The sequence below is a fragment of the Aspergillus aculeatinus genome (genome assembly GCF_003184765.1).
Source record: "Aspergillus aculeatinus CBS 121060 unplaced genomic scaffold BO66scaffold_5, whole genome shotgun sequence".
Taxonomy (NCBI): domain Eukaryota; kingdom Fungi; phylum Ascomycota; class Eurotiomycetes; order Eurotiales; family Aspergillaceae; genus Aspergillus; species Aspergillus aculeatinus.
Genome location: NW_020291474.1, coordinates 121671 through 142106, shown reverse-complemented (window position 1 = coordinate 142106; position 20436 = coordinate 121671). Strand labels below are relative to the sequence as shown.

At 55.3% G+C, this 20436-nt stretch overlaps 8 protein-coding genes across 8 annotated transcripts; 2 read left to right on the top strand and 6 right to left on the bottom strand.

Annotated features, from left to right (window-relative positions):
• Window positions 1-319: 319 nt before the first annotated feature.
• BO66DRAFT_366006 (uncharacterized protein) lies at window positions 320-2389 on the bottom strand (the record flags this gene model as incomplete). The annotated part of the gene is made up of 6 exons (XM_025645240.1): window positions 320-538; window positions 619-920; window positions 1025-1286; window positions 1340-1916; window positions 1978-2227; window positions 2291-2389. 6 exons carry the CDS (start codon window positions 2387-2389, stop codon window positions 337-339), a joined length of 1692 nt encoding a protein of 563 aa, XP_025507665.1. The 3' UTR covers window positions 320-336.
• A 1667-nt stretch (window positions 2390-4056) lies between these two features.
• On the bottom strand, window positions 4057-4902 carry BO66DRAFT_313897 (MBL fold metallo-hydrolase; the record flags this gene model as incomplete). The annotated part of the gene is made up of 1 exon (XM_025643408.1): window positions 4057-4902. The coding sequence occupies one exon, from the start codon at window positions 4900-4902 to the stop codon at window positions 4057-4059; it is 846 nt and encodes a 281-aa protein (XP_025507664.1).
• Window positions 4903-5633: 731 nt separating this feature from the next.
• On the top strand, window positions 5634-6178 carry BO66DRAFT_434833 (uncharacterized protein; the record flags this gene model as incomplete). The annotated part of the gene is made up of 2 exons (XM_025650803.1): window positions 5634-6081; window positions 6165-6178. The coding sequence occupies 2 exons, from the start codon at window positions 5634-5636 to the stop codon at window positions 6176-6178; spliced, it is 462 nt and encodes a 153-aa protein (XP_025507663.1).
• Window positions 6179-6391: 213 nt separating this feature from the next.
• Window positions 6392-7943, bottom strand: BO66DRAFT_459460 (Zn(II)2Cys6 transcription factor; the record flags this gene model as incomplete). Its single annotated transcript, XM_025652259.1, has 3 exons — window positions 6392-7158; window positions 7231-7729; window positions 7786-7943. The coding sequence occupies 3 exons, from the start codon at window positions 7941-7943 to the stop codon at window positions 6478-6480; spliced, it is 1338 nt and encodes a 445-aa protein (XP_025507662.1). The 3' UTR covers window positions 6392-6477.
• Window positions 7944-8392: 449 nt separating this feature from the next.
• Window positions 8393-10350, bottom strand: BO66DRAFT_468272 (sulfatase family protein; the record flags this gene model as incomplete). Its single annotated transcript, XM_025652636.1, has 5 exons — window positions 8393-8734; window positions 8792-8904; window positions 8978-9461; window positions 9520-9998; window positions 10047-10350. 5 exons carry the CDS (start codon window positions 10348-10350, stop codon window positions 8393-8395), a joined length of 1722 nt encoding a protein of 573 aa, XP_025507661.1.
• A 682-nt stretch (window positions 10351-11032) lies between these two features.
• On the bottom strand, window positions 11033-15420 carry BO66DRAFT_417665 (putative beta-glucosidase precursor; the record flags this gene model as incomplete). Its single annotated transcript, XM_025649698.1, has 4 exons — window positions 11033-12564; window positions 12903-14133; window positions 14164-14475; window positions 14518-15420. The coding sequence occupies 4 exons, from the start codon at window positions 15418-15420 to the stop codon at window positions 11033-11035; spliced, it is 3978 nt and encodes a 1325-aa protein (XP_025507660.1).
• Window positions 15421-16268: 848 nt separating this feature from the next.
• On the top strand, window positions 16269-17825 carry BO66DRAFT_459434 (hexose carrier protein; the record flags this gene model as incomplete). The annotated part of the gene is made up of 1 exon (XM_025652258.1): window positions 16269-17825. The coding sequence occupies one exon, from the start codon at window positions 16269-16271 to the stop codon at window positions 17823-17825; it is 1557 nt and encodes a 518-aa protein (XP_025507659.1).
• A 240-nt stretch (window positions 17826-18065) lies between these two features.
• Window positions 18066-19774, bottom strand: BO66DRAFT_365996 (MFS transporter; the record flags this gene model as incomplete). The annotated part of the gene is made up of 4 exons (XM_025645239.1): window positions 18066-18288; window positions 18349-18469; window positions 18525-19548; window positions 19617-19774. The coding sequence occupies 4 exons, from the start codon at window positions 19772-19774 to the stop codon at window positions 18158-18160; spliced, it is 1434 nt and encodes a 477-aa protein (XP_025507658.1). The 3' UTR covers window positions 18066-18157.
• Window positions 19775-20436: the final 662 nt, after the last annotated feature.

The window sequence follows — 20436 nt, the reverse complement described above, 5'->3', positions numbered from 1 at the left end:
CTGTTCCTGTCAGAGCGAGAACAAGGACGACGTCGACCACAGAACGTACACCCGGCCACAGTATTCGCTGCATAGCTCCCAGATGCTACCTCGACTAACACCGAAACAGCAAGTTAAACTCTCATGAGCTCTCCAGTTAACCACAATCAGCTTCAACATGAGATCTGGCCCAGAACAACGAATAACCCGAAGCCCCTACTGATCAACCCAGGCGATACAATCCACTCTCAAACAAAGCTTCTCAGCAAAGATCTTCCATCATAACACAATAACAAATCAAACCGCCAACCGGTAAATAAACCACTACAAAGTACCACAGCATGACCAACCGAGGCCCTAGAGCGATCGCTTCCACTCCACATATCGCTCCCTACTCGATCGGATCTCCCGCAGACAGAGCTTCAGCTCCTGCAGCGCGCCCTCCTGATCAGGCCGCAATTGCATCCGGTAAGGCCATTTCGCAACGATGCTGTGTGGTTCCTTGATCACCGCGCCGACCCGGCGGGCCACATCCAGAACTGCAAATGTCTTCAGATACCTATCGAGAGTGTTAATAATTGCTTGCTCGTGTCCACTGCACTGGGATGCGTGCATCCGTTGTGTGCTCAGCGTACTCACCTATCGAAGAGTCTGTCGACTGGCGCGAAGAGCTGGAGAGCGGAGGCCTTTCTGAGGGATGCGGCATCAAAAACAGACCATTGTTCCGTCTCCGGGCTGTATCTTCTTAGCAGTTCTTGGGTTTGAGGATCGGCGAACATGGATGTGAGTCCCTCGTCGAGGGTCGTGCCGCTGCTGATGGCGGTCGTGAACAGAGTGATGAGGGTGGCGTGTGGATTCTGCTGCGGAGGCCGAAGCAAGGGGACCATGGTCGAGAGGGCATGATAGGCGCCCATGTGGTTGTTGTCTGCAAGATTCGAGAGCTGGGAGAGGATGCTTAGTACTGGATGGATGGATTATTTTACTCGTGATCAGTGGGGCTGCAGGGGGGGAGAGGTTCTGTTTGCTGGTAGGTTTGTATACTTACTTCGATTCGGTCAAAGGTACCCCTATCGAGACCTTCTACAAGATGAGACGCGGTAGTCTGATGGAATTGGAAGGCAATCTTTGTGCTGGACAATCGCTCGACAAAATGGGCCAGCGTTTTGTGGAGGTAGCAGAACAGCTTGCCGTAAACGTCTGCCGTGGCGGGCCCGCTGTGTGTCTTCAGGACGTCTCTCAGCGACCATCCACTCAGCGGATTCGCGCGAGCCATCAGAGGCCAGACTCCTCTATACTGGAATAACGTCCTGGTCTCGCGTCAGTACCGATCTCCTCACATTACGAGGGTACCTGAACGCACGGGTTTGGCTGCACAAAATCGCGGCGAGGGTAACCAAATGGGAGTAGAAGGCCGTCCTGTCTGAATTTATGGTATGCAAGCCGCTGACGCGGAGAAAGGAAGATCATATGCTCATCGTGAAGGTCCTTCTCTGAAGCACCAAAAGCCTGTCCTGTGCGGATCTTCTGGGCACTCTCAGCTGTCAAGCCAGATGGGATGTTGCAATAGGACAGGAGGCGGAACCACACCGCGCGTCCAAGTGTTACGCTCAGCGAACAAGCCCTAAAATTCCAGGTTTTTGAAACGGGTTCCAATGGCTCATGATCGATCGTGGTGTGACAGACGTCCTGAAGGAGGGGCCAAATGCGATCCGAGAGCACTCGGATGTCGGATTGCCGTACAAGTGCCGAGTACCAGAGGTGGATTATGCAGTCGATAGCTTCATTGGGGTCATCGACAACAAGTGCCACAAGGAGTAATATCACATTCCGGATCACGACATCTTCATCTTGGTCATTGATTGTGATATCAAGGGGGCCACTATAGGCGGTTGGCAGGTCGGCGACGGTTCTGACGACATTGCGGAGGTCTCCTGAGGCTATCGACACAGCCTGTTAGTCATGCACAGAAGAATAGACTAGACGGGATTTGATACCTACCAGCAAACAAAAGGCGAAGGTCCTTAGCGTAGCTTTCCCCTTCATTGGAGGCAAGCTTCAAGACATCAATCGCAGCATCGGTGCCCCAAAGGTATTTTCTCCTTTCAAACATCTCGAAGCCGCCTTTCGTGAGCACAGGGAATCTTCTTTCCAGGATCCACGCAGGATGCCATGTATCCTTCTTCAAGAAGGACTTACAGTCCTTCCGATGCTCAGACCAGTGGGCCACTTGACATGTTCTGCTGCAATACTATAAGTCGAGGTCTATGTCAGTACACATCTGGGAATCAAGTAGTCATGTTATAGCACTGACAGTAATCAGGAAGCATTCCTTGCAGGTCGCCCGCCCTTCCTTTTTGCATTCCGCCTTCTCGGGACTCCAGTTCGCGCAGATCGATGTGAGAGAAGTCATTGTATGTTAGTTACGGGGGATCTGGATGGGTATAGTCACGCCTTCTTCGCTACTGAGAGACGGCTAGAAGATGCTGGTTGAGAATTGATCACGTCAGGTACTCGATAGTTTGAAGTTGGAAGCCAGAGATATAGCAGGATAAATGGATGGAAGAGTGATAGTAGAACAGGCTTAAACGGGGTGAGGCCGGATGTCTTATCCAGAGACAAGTAGAATATGATACCTGGAGGTTTCAAAGCTATGTTGGTAGTAGGCTTATAATGACAGTGGAGGATGTCTGGTAAACAGCACGAGAATTATTCTCTATACTAATTTGAAAGGAAGACAGTCCATCACCCAGCTCAAAGCCGTTTACAGGTCACGTGTCCGTGAGGGCGTTTGCAAAGGAGGGGCAGTGAACAGTCTTTCTACAGCCACTAGGGCTAATCATAGATTGTCGGTGTGGTATTCTGGTTGGCAACAGTCCATAGACGATGAGAACACCTATGTTAGTAAGCTGGATACCCTGGTGTTGGGGATGTGGATGTGCTGTGCTGTGAGTTCAGCCATGGAAGCCTATCTGAGCAGCAGGCCGTAGCGGGTGGTGCGCAGCCTAACCAGCTAGGCCTCAAAGAACTAGAAAAAGTCTCCAGGTAACAGGCAGAGGAGCCTGCTTTAATTAAGTTCGATTCCCTGCTTCTCCGTCCGCGATGGATGGCACACCCGTCCTTCCCATGACTCGTCTCATCTACCTTCCGGGAGAATGTCCGCCCTCATCCTCGGTATCGTTCTTTCCCATGCCGAATTCATACCGCAGCTGAGAGAATAGTTGGATAACCGAGGGTTGTGAAATCAAGCTATTCCCGCTTGATGCCACGATGGGACTACCCGGTATTGTTCAGCTCCTCTATCGCTTCTCATCCGTATCACCAGACTTACGCTCCTAGCTATGCTGCGTTAGGCGGTGGGGCGTGGCTCATCTTTTTAAATAGGAAGGTGCATTGGAATTTTATATACCAAAATAGGTACAGGCTATATTATGTGACCGGCAGAAAAACTCGATGCACAGTTCTAACTGCCTTGCAGTTCATTCAAACGGCCGTTCTGCTATACTATTTACACCAGAAATTTCAACATCAAATTTAATAGAGCGCGTGGTGCAGGGCGTACAGGCGGAGTTCTGAACGCTAATTGATCAGTAAATACTTGTTATAAAGTATGAAATACAATGTATGTGTAATTTTACATATTAACATGTTTTTTAATTACAATTTATGTATAAATAGGAAGACTGCATTTGCTACTATAGTAGCCGCCGCGGCCGCGGTGAGAACAGCCGGACTAACCGGGCTTATACAGTATTTGTTTCGACTTTCCAAAACAGTGACTGTGTTTCAAACGGTGAAAGGGCTACTTTTATATTTTTTATATCTTTAAATATAAATAAAATGCAGTCTTAATCTCGTTTAGCACAGTAGGATCTACTAATTCTTGTATACAGAATGGCGGGAGTCGGCGGGTGACAGGAAGAAGTGACTTTGACAATTCTCTAGCAGAATGGAAATTATCTATATAAAGAAACCAAGTTCAAAACCAAATCAATGCAAGCAGCACTCTAGAGTCTAATCGATGACTTTTCTCCATGGCAACCTTTTTGAGGTCCTTTGGGTTCAATCACCAAGCCACACCTAGATAGCGGTTTTCTCCACACCGGGCGTCAACCAACACACCTTGTCGTCAACCCCCTCTTCCTTAAACACCAGTCGCAGTTCCTCCTGATGCTGCGTGAAGTGCTCCCAGGATTCAAAATGAATGGGAACCATCACATCCGCCCCGGTCACGCGCATCAGATGGGCCGCCTGTTTCCCGTCGAAGGTGATCTGCAGCATCCCCTTGGGGGTGGGGAACAAGGCATTGCCCAAGTTCACAACGGCAACCGCGACATGCCACTTCTTGCGGATCTCCGCCAGCTCGTCGATCCAGACGGTATCCCCGGAGAAGTACACCACGTTGGGAAGGCCCTCGTCGCTCACCCCGAAGGCGTCGCACTCCACGATGAACCCCGTGACTTCCCCGCCGGGGAAATGCTGGCAGGGGGTGCCGGTGATGCGGAAGCGCTTGCCGCCGAGGACGGTCTCGACCGTCTGCCAGGGCTGGAGGCCGACCACGCCGGGCCGCGGGGCCAGGTTGCGGGCGCCGTCCGGGGTGGTGAACACCTGGCGGCCGTCGAGGAGCTGCCGGCCTAGGGGGTCGAGGTTGTCGACGTGGTCCTCGTGGCTGAGCAGCACGGCGTCGATGGGCGGCAGCTCGTGCAGCTGCAGCGCTGGGCCGGCCTGGCTGCGCAGCTTCACCGGGGGTGGGGGCTGCTCGTAGCCCCAGCCGGCCCAGTCGGCTTTGGCCCAGCCGTCCCACTCGTACTCGGACTCCGCGGGGCAGAAGACGGGGTCGGTGAGGAAGCGTACGCCGTTGATGTTGATGATCGCTGTCGCAGTGGTGATGTGCGTCACGGAGACGGACCCTTGGAAGGCGGGCATTTCGATGTGAGATGATTGGTTCGCTTGAGATTTCTTTGGTTGATGAAGTGAAAGGTATCAGAGTGAGTGACAGAATGTAGCTGATGAAGAAGCGGGGATTGCAGGCTATGTGGTGTCTTTTCGCCCTTATATACCTTATTTTCCTACTGCTTCCTCTCCTAAGTTCATTTTGATCCTCCCACCGGAATAGCCTCATTGCCACCCACCCGCTCGCCCACTCACCCACCGGACTCATCATGAATGAATTAACTTAGTCATTCATCTTATATGATAGATTCTTAGCCAAGCAATTCTAATGCCGCGAGATAGCCTCATCTGTTCCATGTAGAGTATTCCGCATGCCTTCTAGAAGCTTAGATGGTTGTCATACGGCATCCCACATATCCCACCATCCCACATCCGTACCGCAGCGGCACAGAGTTTGCCATATGCTGTGGGGTGTGTGAGCTAAAGAATCCGCAAGTTGCGCTTTTCATGCGATGAAGCTATAGAAATGTCTTGCATAGGCGGGTTCTGCTGAACTGGATAGGAGGTGTGTCTTGCTGATTGTCTTAGCGGTATTCTGTTCTGGAATAATGGTTCACCACTCGGGGACTCTCTCGGCATACATTTCTTTGTTCTAGTGTTACATACTTGATCAAATTGCTGACAACTGACAGCATCATGGCGCCTTCCTCGCCTCGCCTATTTTCCTTCCCCTGCTACATTACTCGGCAGTCGCACTCTCGACTATGTCTTCAATAGAAGCCTCTGCCTCTCGGGCCTTGTTCCTCTCCTCCGTCATGCACATCCTGCACCGGACGGTCCGCAGCACTGGGAAATACGCTTCCGGCAGCAACGCCGCCTCGTCTCTTCACATCGGCTTCCACCTTTTGCGTGTGCTACGAGATGTGATTGTACCTCTGATCGACACGTATGGGGCAGTATCATGTTGCCGACCGCGTCCGCAGCGGGGTTTCTCGACACGGCGGTGCCAGGAGACGGTGGCATCTCAAGACGGCAAATCCCTTCCCCTCAATTCACGGGTCAGGAATGAGGGCCAGGCCAGATGCCGGGTCGTCCGACCGTGCGATGTAATTCTCCCAGACATCGTGGTCCGGATCAATGTCGCTGCCCTCGCCACCGTGGTCAGTAGTTTGCACTACTGTCTACTGCCTTCCACGTTCATGCGGCGCTTTGGTGAGTCGCCGGCTGGAGATTTCCGATCCTACTCTCAGCCTGGAGGGACTAGTCCCCATAAGGTTGACCACCTCCCGGAACAGCTTCAAAGCCCTAAGCAGATTTACTATGGGTGCAAATACGCACACACATATACACACATCTTTTGGAAGGGTGACACCAGAGAGTATACATTGCGTCAGTGCTGTATTTACGAAGTAGAGGTCTGACGATACTACCAGAAAACCGGGTCAGAAACATTATTTGCTGGGGAGGTATCATGTGTGTAACGGGAAAGAGTTCATTCAGCAATTCTCTTTCACTACATCGTCTCTAAACTACGACGTCATAGGCAACAAGTCTAAGACCATCAACAGCGGAAATGAGAATTATCGTAGTATATCATGATGCACCCACTCACAACCACCAAGTATCCATCCCGTCCGCCAACACCCTCGCACACGCCGAGACCCAATTCCCTTCCTCGCGCCCGTCCAACGGGGCCGACGCGCCCCCGGACCTGCGCGCCTCGATCTGCAGCAACCGCGCCAGCTCCGGGTTGGACTGCGCCTCCCAGAGATGCCGACTATCCGGCGGCGGGAACTGCAGGTCCGAGAGACGCACGACGCCGCGGTGTTCCTCCTGCCCATCGCCGACCCTGGCCCGCTCGTCTTCTCCCTCCACCATTTGGGCTGCATGCCCACTCAGCCGACAGACCTTGTGCATGGCCAAGCCGAGGCGCTTCAGCTCCTCGACCCCGACCCAGATGCACGCGACCGAGTCGACGGTCCGGTGGTACCGCTCCAGCATCAGCGGGTAGTAGAAGACGCTGTTGCGGAGGCAGGTGGTGACGAGGACGGAGAGGATGTGCGTGTCGTCGGGGGAGAGGGGGAGGGTGAGATCCAGCGCGTGCGGAGGCTTGCTGCTCCCGTGGCTCGGGCCGTGGCCGGCGCGGGTAAGCACCAGGGAGAAGATGAGGTATAAGAGGATCGCCTGGTAGGTGGCTACGGGACATCGCGAGACGATCTCCTGTGTCGGTGCAGTGGGATCATGGTCGGGCGGATCCGCTGTAAATGGGATGGGGCGTGCCCAATTCTCCTGAGGTTGAGTTAGCGTTGAATTTGTGGATAGTGGATAGGAGGTCGGGCGGCCGGTGGGGAGCGGGGTTACCTGCTGTGCGAGGATGGAAGATCCCAGTTTGCGATGGAGATTGATCGCCGCCTCGCGCGCCGAGGGGGTCTCGCTGACCCATAGACCGATCATGGAGACCACCTGCAGGAGCAGCAGGGGCTCGTCCGGGGGACTGAAGGTGGCGCAATGCAGGATGGGCCAGTGGGGGTGGAAGTGGGTGAAGTAGAGGTGGATGTAGGGGGTGAATTGGGAGACGGAATTGTCTTGGGTGGGGGGAGATGGGAGAGATTGGGGAGACAGAGACTGAACTTCAGGAGATGATGGTGACTGGTGTGGTTGTTGTGGTTGTTGTGGATGCTGGGGGCGGTGGTGGTAGATACAGGGTTGGGGCTGGGCACGACAGCGATTGCAGGGCTTGCCTCCGCCGCACCGCGTCTTGGCCTGCCGGCAGCCCAGGCAAGCTTGGGCCGTGCGAGTTGTTGAGGATGCTTGTGGGTCGTCGTGGTGGTCCAGGCGAATGTGACGACGGAGAGAGTCACTGCAGGCTGATTAGTGTTTCATTTTCAAATGTTTGTCCGTCCAGTTCTAACGTACCTTCTGGAGAATGAACGGGCGCAAAAGGGACAGACCCGGGCCAAGGCCCCCGTGTGCTGCCCTTCATGGCGGTTGCGGTGCTCTTTGCGCTGGAAGCTGGAGTTGCACCCAGCTATTCGACACTTAAATCGAGGACCAGTGTTTCGCAAGGGAGACATCTTTCTGCTTTGCTTCTGCTTTCTGCTTCCTACGAACCTTGTGTGTTCGCCTGATGAAGAAGGGGGAGATAGAAATGATGATTCCATCCCACCGGCTCCACAAATCCACGATTTCCATCCCACCGGATCTCCCGGAGTCGCCACTTGCCGCTTCAGAGTTGGTAATCGCGGCAGTCAACGAAAGAATTCTGCCCCGCCTAATATAACAAGAATAAATATCTAGTTGTATTGACTATCTCATTTGCTCTTTCACAAGCATATTCTAGTCGGAGTACCGACGTGTTGCATCGTACATATATTCAGCAGGCCGGTGAGATCGTCCCGGCATTCTTTCAGTCCCAGTTAGAGCCCCAACGAAATCAGAAGTGTAGCTTCTTCTGGGCAGTGCTGCACTTCGACAATCCAACCGGCTAGATCTCGGAGGCAACCCTTCCGCCACGCACCGATGTCTAAATCCACTGGTCCAAGGAGTATCCATTCCTGTACGCCAGCGCCGTCTGCGGCCCCTCCGCATCAATGATATAGGCATACTCGCAGCGATCAAACGACACCTTGGACTGGTCGCGATAGAACCCATCATACCGGCCATCCATGGCCTCCAGCAGATTATTCACCGACCCGTCCGGGTGGAGGACCTCCCACGGCTTGATGCAAGTCCGGCCCTGGCACGACTTCAGTACGAGCAAGAGAGCATCCAGGCGATCAATCACCGCGGGAATGTCAAAGCCCAGGATTGTCACGTTGGTGGTTGAGACGTGCGGGTGAAGGTTGTTGACTTGGTAGGGGTCGGTCTGGATTTGAGTTTGGTCAGTAGAGGATATAGTGGGGCTGGGGAGAGTGCAACATACACTCAAGTCGTAGAGCTCGTGCTCGTTGTTGCACCAGACGGAGTAGAAGAGGTTGTACTCTTGGCTGAGGATGCGAACGGCCTTGTAGGTGTTGTTGGGAACGGTGGGGGTGCCTGCATTTCATTCTTGGGTGTCAGTAGTCACATGGGAGTTCTTTTGCGGGGGTGAAGGGACGGATAAATGTACCTAGGTTGGACAGCCCACCCTCTAGCATTGCCTGGCCCCAGTACTCGACCGCTACATGCTCGTGCAGCGTGCCCTCGACCTCGGCAACGGGCATGGGAGTCCCGTCGAAGTCGTCGCGGAGCGGCAGGCTCGCCAGAGAAAACAGCGTGGGGGCAATGTCGATGTGAGTGGTGACAATATCCTGCTCCTGGCCTTCAGGGATCCCCGGGCCGCGGATGAAGAACGGTACGCGGATGTCCTCGTCGAACGCGCAGGTTTTGCCCGGGGGCAGCCGGTGCTGGCTGATGTGGAAACCATTGTCGGACGTGTAGATAATGTAGGTATTGTTGATCTGGGCACTCGCCTCCAGGCGGGTGATGAGAGAGTCGACCAGTTCATCGACACCCTGTAGAGCTCGAAGTCGCTGTCGGTAGTAGTGGTCGTTATAATCGATGACGGATTGGTTGCGGTAGGGGAGTTCGTGGATCCAGCTGACACCGGTGGGCTACGACGGTCAGAACCTGGGCCCGCTGGATGGCAAAGATAGATTGTGAAGGACTCACCTCCTTGGGATTGAAGTTGGCCGTACGCGGGACTTTGGCGTCGGGGAAGAGGTGCTTATGACGTTCTTCAGGGATGGGCTCATCCATCCACAACGGCCCGGCTCCACCACCGTAGGTCCCGTTCATGTTCGAGTGGGGTGCGATCGGGGTCACGGTGAGGAAGAAGGGCCGTTCGCCGGCAAGAGCATCTTCCAAAAAGCCCATGGCTTTCTCGGTCAGGACCTCGGTGGTGTGACGGCCCAGATAGCTGACAGGCAGGTCGTGGTTGCGCTGATACGTGGCGTTCATGTAGTCGTAGGTGTAGGGGTCCAGTACGAAGTCAGAGCCATTGAACCCGGCGGCATGGGGCTTGTTGTAGTTTTCGACAGATTGCGCGTTCATCAACTTGCCGGTGTAGTATGTGTCGTACCCAGCTTGCTGCATCCAGACCGGAAGGTAGTTGTCATTGAACCCTTGACTGATAAACTTAGGATACCCACCTATCTCCGGTCAGTCTCTGAGCGGCAGGCCTAGGGGCAGCAACTTACCCCATGGGGGATGCACATCTGTCACATTCGTGTTATGGGCCTGCCGTCCAGTCAAGAGGCTGACCCGCGACGGGCAACAAAGGGCCGTAGTCACGAAGTGGTTGACGAAGGACATTCCCTTGTCTTGCATGTGCTTTGTAGTGAAAGGCATATACGAGAGAGAGTCCAATTTCAGATCCTGGTCATCAGCCATGATGAAGAGGAAGTTGGGCGGTTTGGAGGCCGACTGAGCCGCGGTTAGGCCTGCCTCAAGGGCAGCCATAAGGCCCCAAGTGATAGCCAAGCGATCTCTGGACAACTTCATGTTGCGCAACTGTTAAGCTGGTTGGAATGCTACAAGAAGCCACTGTATTCCTCGACGCCGATATTTAAACCTTCTTCGACAAGTCGCTTGAGCATGATGCCACAGGACTCGGCTTTCAACACTTTCTAGCGTGCCCTTCGATGGGCGCACCTTCGCCGAATCCTGCGATCCTTCCCGACGCCCATGGAGACATGATCCCAATGATCATCAATCTTTTCCGGTCGAGAAAAGGTCAAATGAACGGCTATCGTGATACCAAAGCCATACTTCGAACCCTCAGTGTGGGTCACCGAGGGTTATACGAGGACGCTAGCTGAGGGGAGGTGGAGCCGGTCTTCAGGCCTCAGCCAACTGGATAACGGGTTTGAGTCTTGCAGTGGTCGAGGGGGTCTTCAATTTGTGGTCCAATGACCCACATTCCCCATTTGGAGGCTCAAGGTAAGCATATTTGTCATGCCGGTGGGATGCTTGCCACGACCAGAACCCTCTTCCAGTATTATAGATAATTTAATTTGCTTGAGGTGGCAAATCTTGGCCTAGGTCTTGGAGGATTCCTAGCGTGGGGTGCTACAGGCGATGCCCACAAGGAACCCTCAACAAAATAATATTTGCGTCAAGGATCGGTGAACAAATACAGAGCGCTGAATTCGGGCCTAGATGACCCGTCTTTGTGGGCAAATCCTCACGTGGAGGTGGAGGGAGAGAAAACGTCCAGCAGAGGACGAGTGTCGCACGAGACTGCTGCGTGAACCTCCATCACAGCCTGACGAATTCGTTGCATCGCGCTCGCAGCAATGGGCCACGCCTCCCCCATGGACCTGAGGACCCCTAAATTCAGCGCCAAATACTGCTGCCTGGGCCCCGGGGGTTGCAGGCCATCGCTGAGCATGAGTGCTACGTGTATCACGGAGCTTATCACCAGTGTGCAAGCAAAGAACGGGCTGTGGTTGATGACCGAGGGTGACAATGACGCGAGTCGGGAGAGTTGGACGGCACTCTCCGCTACTTTTGTGGTGTGCAATTGAGGATCCGGGGAAGTGGTGACGAGCGCAGGCGGCGACGAACAAAGGATACGGCCGGTGATGGGGAGAAAGGCCAAAAGGCAAGAACGTGGGAAGTGCAGATAGATACTGGCGCAGTGCATCAGCATCACGGCCTGCATCATTGCCTCCTCCAAAACACCATTCGACTGGAGAATGGGGCGTTGACTGGATGGCAATCGATGGAACCAAGCGGTGATGGCGGCGCTGAGTACGTCGAGCGTCTCCTGAGTGATATGCGACTCGCCGGCGCGCAAGCATTTTCGCAGCATCATGGCGGCTTCGATCCGGTAGGCACCGGGAGAGAACTCGTCATCTCCGCAGAACAGACCATTCTGTTCCATGTCGGCGAGGGTGGGCGGGAGAGGACTCATAATACAGCCTGAGTGATACTCTTCTGGTCCGCAGGGAAGGGGGACTTGGGGCGTCTCTCTCATTTCAAATTGGAGGTATCCATCGGCCTGAACAGCTGCGAGTAGCACATCAACCACAAAAATCTCCCACCACGTCCGTCGGAGACTCTCGGCCCTCAAGGGAGCGTCTACGCTAAGCGCGTCGGAAGCCTCGCGACGGTGCAGACCCAATTCCAGCGCACACTGAAGGGCCTGGCCGAGACAAGACCGAGCCTCGTGGCTTTGCTGTCGCCCGTGTTGTAGAATGGCCAGGAGCAGAAAGGCCTGCGTCTTTTCGACCGTCAAATCGGCGGCCTGCACCGCCAAAAGTAATGTCTTGCTGCTGTCGTGGAAAAACTGAGGCGATAAATAATGTAGACTGGTAAACTCCATGATGTCCAGTAAGTAAGAAGGGGGGTTGGATTCTAGCAGAGTTTCCATTGGGGGCAGGAAAGGATGTGCCTGGTGGAAGTGGAGGTAGTAGAGGGAAATCAACTGCAAGTCTTGTTCCCGTCCCCGGAGTGAAGAAAATTGCTGCAGATCCTGTTCATGTGATTGTGGCTGTTCGTGGAGTTGTAGACTCTGCTCATTCACCTCACCCATTGACTTCAATGGTACAGGTGAGGCGAGGGATAAAATCGAAGAAGCTGGCAAGGCTGGGCGACATTTGCGACCACGGCGAGATGGAATGAAGTGGCATGGAAGACCAATTGACTGGCATCGAGTACATCCAGCCAGATTGCCATCACATTTCAGGTGCTTGTCTCGGCAGTTGAGACAGGCTACAGGAGTAGTGCAGTCCATGATGACAGGATTTAATAAGACTTGCCGGAGCAGGAGAAGGAGTGTAGTATAATTACGGAGTATTGGTTGGAAGAAACGGTGGGGAAGTAGAAGGAATGGGAGGATCAGCAGCAGATGGAACAAATTAGTTAACGGATGAACGGATTATTCATTCCTCCGACATCAACAAGATCATCAACAACAACATCATCATCATCATCATCATCATCATCATGATGGAGTCTATAGCAGAAAAGATCATTTCTTTCCTCTTTCCATCAGAATCACGCTACCTATTCTACCTTAATCTCCAACTCTTTGTCGAGTTCACACAGACTACGCCCAACCCAGCACTTATACTTGCCCGCATCCAATCGCCACTGCCCAGTTTTCACATCATACCATCGCAGCTCCGATCCAGGAATGGTGATGTTCACTTCACGCGACTCTCCTGCAGGGACGGAGATCTTGGCGAAGCCGGCCAACGTCTTTGGATAGCTGACCAGCCCCATCTCCCCAATACATGTCGAGGGGGCCACGTACACCTGCACCACTTCCTGCCCGTCGCAACCCCCAACGTTCAGGACCCGCGCGTGGACTGAAACCCTGGTCTCAGGAGAAGAAGCAACGCTGAGGGTGCCGCTGATGCGAATATCTGCAAGCTCAAAGCGAGTATACGAGAGGCCGAACCCAAATGACCACAGAGGCGGAATCCCCCGGGCATCGAGATGCCGATATCCAACCAACACTTCTTCCCCAAATGTGTTGCGATCCTGCGCAGCCTCTCCAGGAAACCAGGCGCTCGAGCCATGATCCTCGAGTCGCTGGGGAAAGGTGATGGGAAGCTTGCCCGAGAAGTTGCAATGGCCCAGAAGAGCCTCCGCCAGGGCCTGGCCGTTTTCCTGGCCCTGGTACCAGGCCATCACGATGCCCGCCGCAGCATCCGCCCAAGGCATAGTCACCGCACTGCCCGACTGCATGACGACAACCGTATTGGGGTTGGCTGCACAGACGGCGCCCACGAGCTCGTCGGTGCGACCCGGGAGCTGCATGTGGGCCCGGTCGCCTCCCTCCCCTTCGGAATCCTTGTTGTGGCCGACGACGACCACGGCCACGTCTGCTTCGCGGGCCGAATCAACCGCCTGCTCCAGCATCAGCGTCTCGTCCCGCTCCAGGGCGAGTCCCACGCGCACGCCCGATATGCGAGGGAATAGGGTGTTGTCGAAGGCGTCGACGAGCGGCAAGGTCACGACATTGTCTACTCGCAGTCGGTAAGAGCGGCCAGCCTCGAGATGGGTACTAGCGGTCCGGTCCTCACTCGAGCAGCCCAGGAAGCCACCAGTCACAACGTCCCACTCATTGTTATCGATGAGCAGCTCATCCTCGAGGAACAACTTGGCTTTTCCGGTGTTGGCTAGGCTCCAGGTGTAGCGGCCCGATTCGGATGGGGTGACTACTCCGGCAGCCTGGTACGAGTACGGCCGATCCTCCAGCGCGGCGGGGATATCCCCATCACTCATGAGATAAATGAGCGAGTCGTCCCACAGACTGGTCGCCACGACCGGCCCCTCGAAAGCATGGCCTGCAAAGAAGCTCACGTGCAGACCCTGGCGGGATCCGTCCGGGACGGTCAATTGACCGCCCAAAAGAGGGGGGCGCAGACTGTCGCGGATGCCGGAGCGATATGTGAGCTTGATGTCCGGGTTCGCAGCCCGAAGCGCGTTGCGGAGGCACTCTTCGGGCGTGGTGACGTAGAAAGGGTTGACGGCGGCGCTGCCCGCTCCACCAGCCGTGGGCTTGCGCGCGTTAGGCCCAATGATTGCGATCTTCCGCAGCCTCGAGGGTTGAAGAGGCAGTACGCTCTCGTTTTTCAGCAGCACAAGGCCACTTTGCGCCGCCTCGCGCACGATCTGATGGAGCGTAGGGTCGTTGGCGGTTTGTTCGGAGGATACCTCCGTGGAATCAGAGGGGTTGTTCAGTAATCCCGTTTGTTCCAGGAGCTGCAGCATTCGTCGCACACTCGGATCGACGTGTGTGGTCACATCAATGCGACCGGCCTGAATGGCGGCTAACAGGCGCTCACCCCGACGTACCGGTGGACCCGGCATCTCCAGGTCAGTCGTGGCCAGCAAGCTTTCGACCGTACTGTTCAAACCCCCCCAGTCGCTCATAACCAACCGATCATACTGCAGCTCCTTTCTCAGCAGGCGCGGCAGGATTTCAGGACTGAGATCGGCATGTAGCCCGTTGATCTTGGGGTAGCTGACCATGGCCGTCCACGGCGCTGCTTCCGGTTCCTGCGCAGCCATGGCGAATGGCTTCATGTAGACCTCTCGCAGGGTACGCTCATCAATCGTTTGGTCGACATTGAACCGCCGAGTCTCGGTGTCGTTCAGGATAAAATGTTTCATGCACGCCCCGACCCCCTGGCTCTGAATGCCGCGGATCATTGCAACGGCCATCACCCCGACCAGATAAGGGTCTTCCCCATAGCCTTCGAAATTCCGCCCGCCCAAGGGCGAGCGCGACAGGTTCATGGTCGGGGCCAGCAGGACCTGGCAGCCCTTGCGTCGGGTCTCCTGCCCCAGAATGGTCCCGACTTTCTCCACCAGGGCCAGATCAAAGGTGGCGGCCAGCGACACCCCGCACGGAATCCATGTGGTCAGGGAGCCGTACGTCCATTTGGACCCGCGGGCTCCGGCCGGGCCGTCGGTCATCTTCAGACTGGGGATGTGTAGCCGGTCGATGTTGGCGGTTTCCCACATGTTCTTGCCCGCAAGCAGGGCGACTTTCTCCTCCAGTGTGAGAGACTGGAGGAGCTGGTTGACAGCTGACGAGGGGATATTGGAATACATTCTCGGCGGGCAGGAGAGAAGAAGTTTGGTTTGGCAGGTTGACCATCCACGCACAGGGGAGTGGTGGTTTTTGAGGTGGTTTGTGTGCAGGCAGATGGACCACGCATCCCTGCCATGTTTGGCAGCGTTAGCATAATACCTACGGTGCAGACATGAATTACCCCATTGAGACGTCAAAGTTTGCTGTTTCCTGGCCATCGCAGTGGCCCCATTCCTCGCGTGAGCCTCTTCCAGACCCCTCTTGTGTCGGCGATATAGTGGGGGGGATTTCGCCGACATAGTGGAGAAGACCCACTCAAGCCCTCATCCATCAACCAAGTGGGTCTCCCACATCGCGTGGGCATTGCTGCAATGCAATGACCGGGGGGTCCGCATCTCCAGTGACTAACTAGTGTGGGGAAGTAGAACACGGGGTCCTGGCTCGTCATTATTCTCTGGAGACAAATTCTCTCTCTCACTGTGTCTCCCTCTCTCTCTCACTATTGGTAAGGCTTGATTCAGTCTAGCAATCCTTCGCGGCCACGTTCACTGTTAAGCAGACGCCACCGGCTCGAAGCAGACATACACACGAAGGATTCTGGTCTTTGCCAAGCAGGTGCGAATCCTTTCCCCATGAATCCGAGTAGCGATTGGATGACACCATGACTGATAGACCTCTGTAGGATCATGCTCGAGGCATTATCATGGAACAGGTACTAGCTCTCTCGTTGTTCCGCGTACTTAGATAAAAGGCGGCGAAAGGTCCTCAGCAAAGAGGAAGAATCCGACAAGTCTGCAACCGCGAGCAAAACGTGGCTGCAGTGCTCTTCTCGCATCTCTACTTCCTCCCGTGCAGTTTCCTTCCACCAATGGCGGCGCCTGATAGCATACGGAGTCTCCCATGGCTCATCTGGGCTGTAGCGATCTTCGGGTCCCTCTCCTCCGCAGGGTTCGGGTTCGACCAAGCCTGGTGGGCGAGCATCATGAGCTCCCAGCAGTTTGCCCGTCGGTTCGGACACTACAGCCACCCTCAAGAGATCTGGGTGCTGAGCGACCGGCAGCAATCGCTGGGCACCGGACTGGGCTATGCCGGGGTCATCCTGGGGCTTCTGTGTGCCACCCCGTTGAACGAACGGTTCGGCCGCAAGAATAGCCTGTGGATCCAGTCGGCCGTGGTGAGCGTGGGCGTGATCATCGAATCCACCTGCCAGACGAGCTACGCCCAGTTCCTCGTGGGCAAAGCCGTCGTCTACTTCGGCGGCGGCATCGCCTCCAACGTGATCCCGGTCTACCAGGGCGAGTGCGCGCCCCAGGCTCTCCGTGGGGTGATGGCAGGCACGTACAACGTCTTCCTGATGGTCGGCGGCCTGGTGGCGGCCCTCATCGTCTACCTCTGTCGCCACATCCCCAGTGACTGGGCCTGGCGCGGAGTCGTGGTGGCGCAGATCGCCATCCCGCTGCTGAACTGGATCAGTCTGCCCCTTCTTCCCGAGTCACCGTACTGGCTGATGCACCGCGGACGCCTCGACGAAGCCGGGGCCAGTCTGGCTCGACTGCGCGGCATTCCCCTCGCGGACGCCCAGGTCGAGGTCGCTCGCCTTCAACAGCAACAACAACAACAACAGCAATCGCAAAAGCCACAGCAGAATCAAGCGCAGCATCCCGACGAGTCCTCCTCCTGGGCTGTCTGCTTCACCAACCCCATCTACCGCCGCCGCACGGCCATCTGTGTCGGGGCGCAGGTCTTCCAACAGGCGCAAGGCATCTCCTTCGTCGCCAACTACCAGGCCGTCTTCCTGCAACAGATCGGCTTCCGCCAGGTCCTCCTGATGTCCGTGGTTGTATATGTCATCGGGATCGCCGGCAACCTCACGGGCGTGGCCGTCACCGACCGTCTGGGCCGGCGGCTCGTGCTGCTGGTCTCCGCCGCTCTGCTGGCCGCGTGTATGCTCACCATCGGCGGGCTGACGTGCACGCCGACCGACAGCTACGGGAGACAGGTCGGCGCGGTGGTCATGCTCATGCTGTGGTTCTTCACCTTCCAGAGCACCTGGGGCCCGTTGGCGTGGGTGATCACGGCCGAAGTGCCCCCGGCCGCCGCGGTGCGGGAGAAGATGGTCACCCTGGCGGGGTTTGCGGCGTACGGCACGGGGCTGGTGATTGTGTTTGTGAACCCGTATACGCAGGCGGCGATCGGCGGCAGCGTGGCGTTTATCTATGGGGGATTGTCGGTGGTGGCGACGGTGTTCGTGTGGTTGGTGGTGCCGGAGCTCAAGCAGCGGTCGCTGGAGGAGATCGATGAGATGTTCGCCGAGCGGGTGTCGGCCAGAGCCTTTGGGAGGTATCAATGCCAGAGCATGTTGTCCAGGAGGGACGTTGAAGGGAAGACAGGGTCTTGGCAGGAAGAATGCGTTGAGGAGCTGTGATGGGGTTTGTACGCAAAGGTTAGATTTATGAAGATGAAGATGAAGAAGAAGAAGACAATATGATCAAGACTAGATTTCTGCCGAATCAGACATAGTGTACTATACCTGTTGGGTGGTGAGTCTATATCCACGATGCTGTATGTACTGTGTAGTACATGTAGGCCGAACTATAAGCACCACTACTGCCCAGATGATACGAAAGGGCTGATTTTCACAGTCATGCATACTTTCTTTGTCTTCCTTGTTTGTATATATGCTCTATTACTATCGATCCCTGTGTTCCGGGGGTCTATCCAATCTGTCTCATGCCATTAAGTGCATCCCTGGCAATCTCACGATGAATAAGCACTATGCTTCCGGATCCGAGCCCCCCACTTGAAGAACAGCCACGGGAGGGGCGCAAAGCACACAGCCAAGAACCCCAATAAGCTAGACGCCCAGCTATAACCTAGGTTGTGGTACACTGAGAGCGTCCAATTAGACCTGAAGAAGGACCGGGAAGAGCTAGCCCAGGAGAACATACTGGCGAGAGTGAAAAGAGGAAACGAGCCGCCGATGCCGTACCGCAGCAGACCATTGGCGGCCAACGCAGAGGCTCCGAACTGCGCCCCATAGACACGCGTTAGATACAGGGCGGTCGACACCTATGATGACGCGGTCAATATGAGAGATACGGCAGAATGAGGAAGGATTGCGCACGAAAATCATAATGTTGGAGCACCCAAAGAGCCCAATGGCGACGATACTGCTCATCCAGTGCACGTGGGGAGTCGATGTCCATGCAAACCAGAACAGTGCCGCCGGCATCCACGGGCTAGCCAACATCGCCGCCCATAGGACGCGTTCCGGTGGCGCGGGGGTGCCCTCTGGGTGTCGTCGTCGGTGCAGAGCCATCGTGTACTGGTCTGCCGCCAGAAGCCCCAGACAGCCCAGGGCGCACCCCAGCGCCAGGGCAATGAAGACCAAGCCGCACTGACCCGGCGTGAAGCCGTAGACATTGGTATACACGAGCGGTACGCAGGCGAGGAAGCAGAAGAGGACGGAGAAGTTGAGCGAGGAATAGAGCGAGCAGAGAGCCACGATGGGCTCGGTCAGGAGCATGTAGACCGGCCGTGCCAGGGTCACGGTGAGCATCACTCTGACGCCGGCCAGGCCCCCGGGGATGGGACTCGGAGGAACGGGCAGTCCCAGCTTGACGGCGCGACGGTGGAGGATCGGGCGAGCGTAGGACTCCTGCGCGCCTGCACTGAACGCCCAGCAGGCGGCCCCCAGAAACAGCGTCGTCCACTGCGACCAGCGCCAGCTCTTGTACTCGGCCACCCAGCCCCCGACCAGAGATCCGATGGCAGGGCCCATGAAGGCGATGGTCATGAGGATCGTCACGCCACGGCCGGTCGCCGGCCCGCTCCACATGTCCATGATTGTGCCCGCTCCGACAGCCAGCGGCGCCGAGATGAACATCCCCGCCAGCAAGCGGCACACGGTGAGACTTGCCAGGTTGTTCGAAAACCCGGCCCCGAGAATGAACAACATTGCTAGCGGGGTCATAACGAGGTAGATAAACCGCCGGCCATAGGTCTCGCTGAGAGGGGCGGCGATCATGGGTCCAAATGCCAATCCGTATACGTACATGGTGAAAGGTAGAAGCGATTTGGTGGAGGAGGTGTGGAATGCGGCTTGAACATGACCGTGAGAGGGCGAGTAGATGGCAAGTCCGAATGATCTATAAAGATTCCAGGTACCTGACGTTAGCTTTGACACATACCCAGTTCGCATTGCTTGTATACTCACATCAGAAGACACAGTACCGAAGGGATCGCTGTGTTGTAGAGTTTCTTGTGTGTAGCCCAGTTCTGCGCGTTGGCTGGGTCTTCCGCCCATTCTGGAAGTTCTGGTGAGGTGATAGACACCGTCTTGGGCTCGTTGCTGTCTAAGCTGTCTGACTCCATCGTTGTTTTTGGCTGACTATTCTCTGCATGATAGTTCTTGGTATGAAGGGTCATGCATTTATAAGAGATCAGGAGGAGTAACCATGAGTGCTATAGAACAAACGGATAATCGGATGTGGTGAAGTGGGCAAAGGCCGGCGGCCCCACTATTTCGGCGAAATCCTCCTTGATCGGTCGGACCCCTGCATTACGGCTTTCTATGCTCACTTCGATAGGGAGCAAGCCTGATCCTCTGAGTCTCGAACAGAATTATTCCTTCCTTTGAAAGATTGTTGGTCTTATCTAAAAACAGGAAAAAAAATACAGTTTTCCCTCTGTTAGCCTGTTCCCAATGCAGTTTTATATATTCCAGTCGATTTCAACTGATTGAACACGGCCTGATTTGATCTGCTGTAATGTTGATGTGTTTCTGTCGTTGATATCCGCTGAAACAAGGACCAAGCTGTATTTGCATACTAAGAGCCCTATTAAAGACTTTTGACACCTGTGAATTCACCGTCATGTATCATTCGCGGACAAATCAGGATGCACCGTGATCCAGATTGTAACCCGCACACCCTATGACACTGCAAGCGAGCTGCCCTTCCATAAAGTACTAAGGCATCCTGGATGCACGCATCTATACCGAGCAAGTACCTTACTACCTGTAGTAATAGAACATC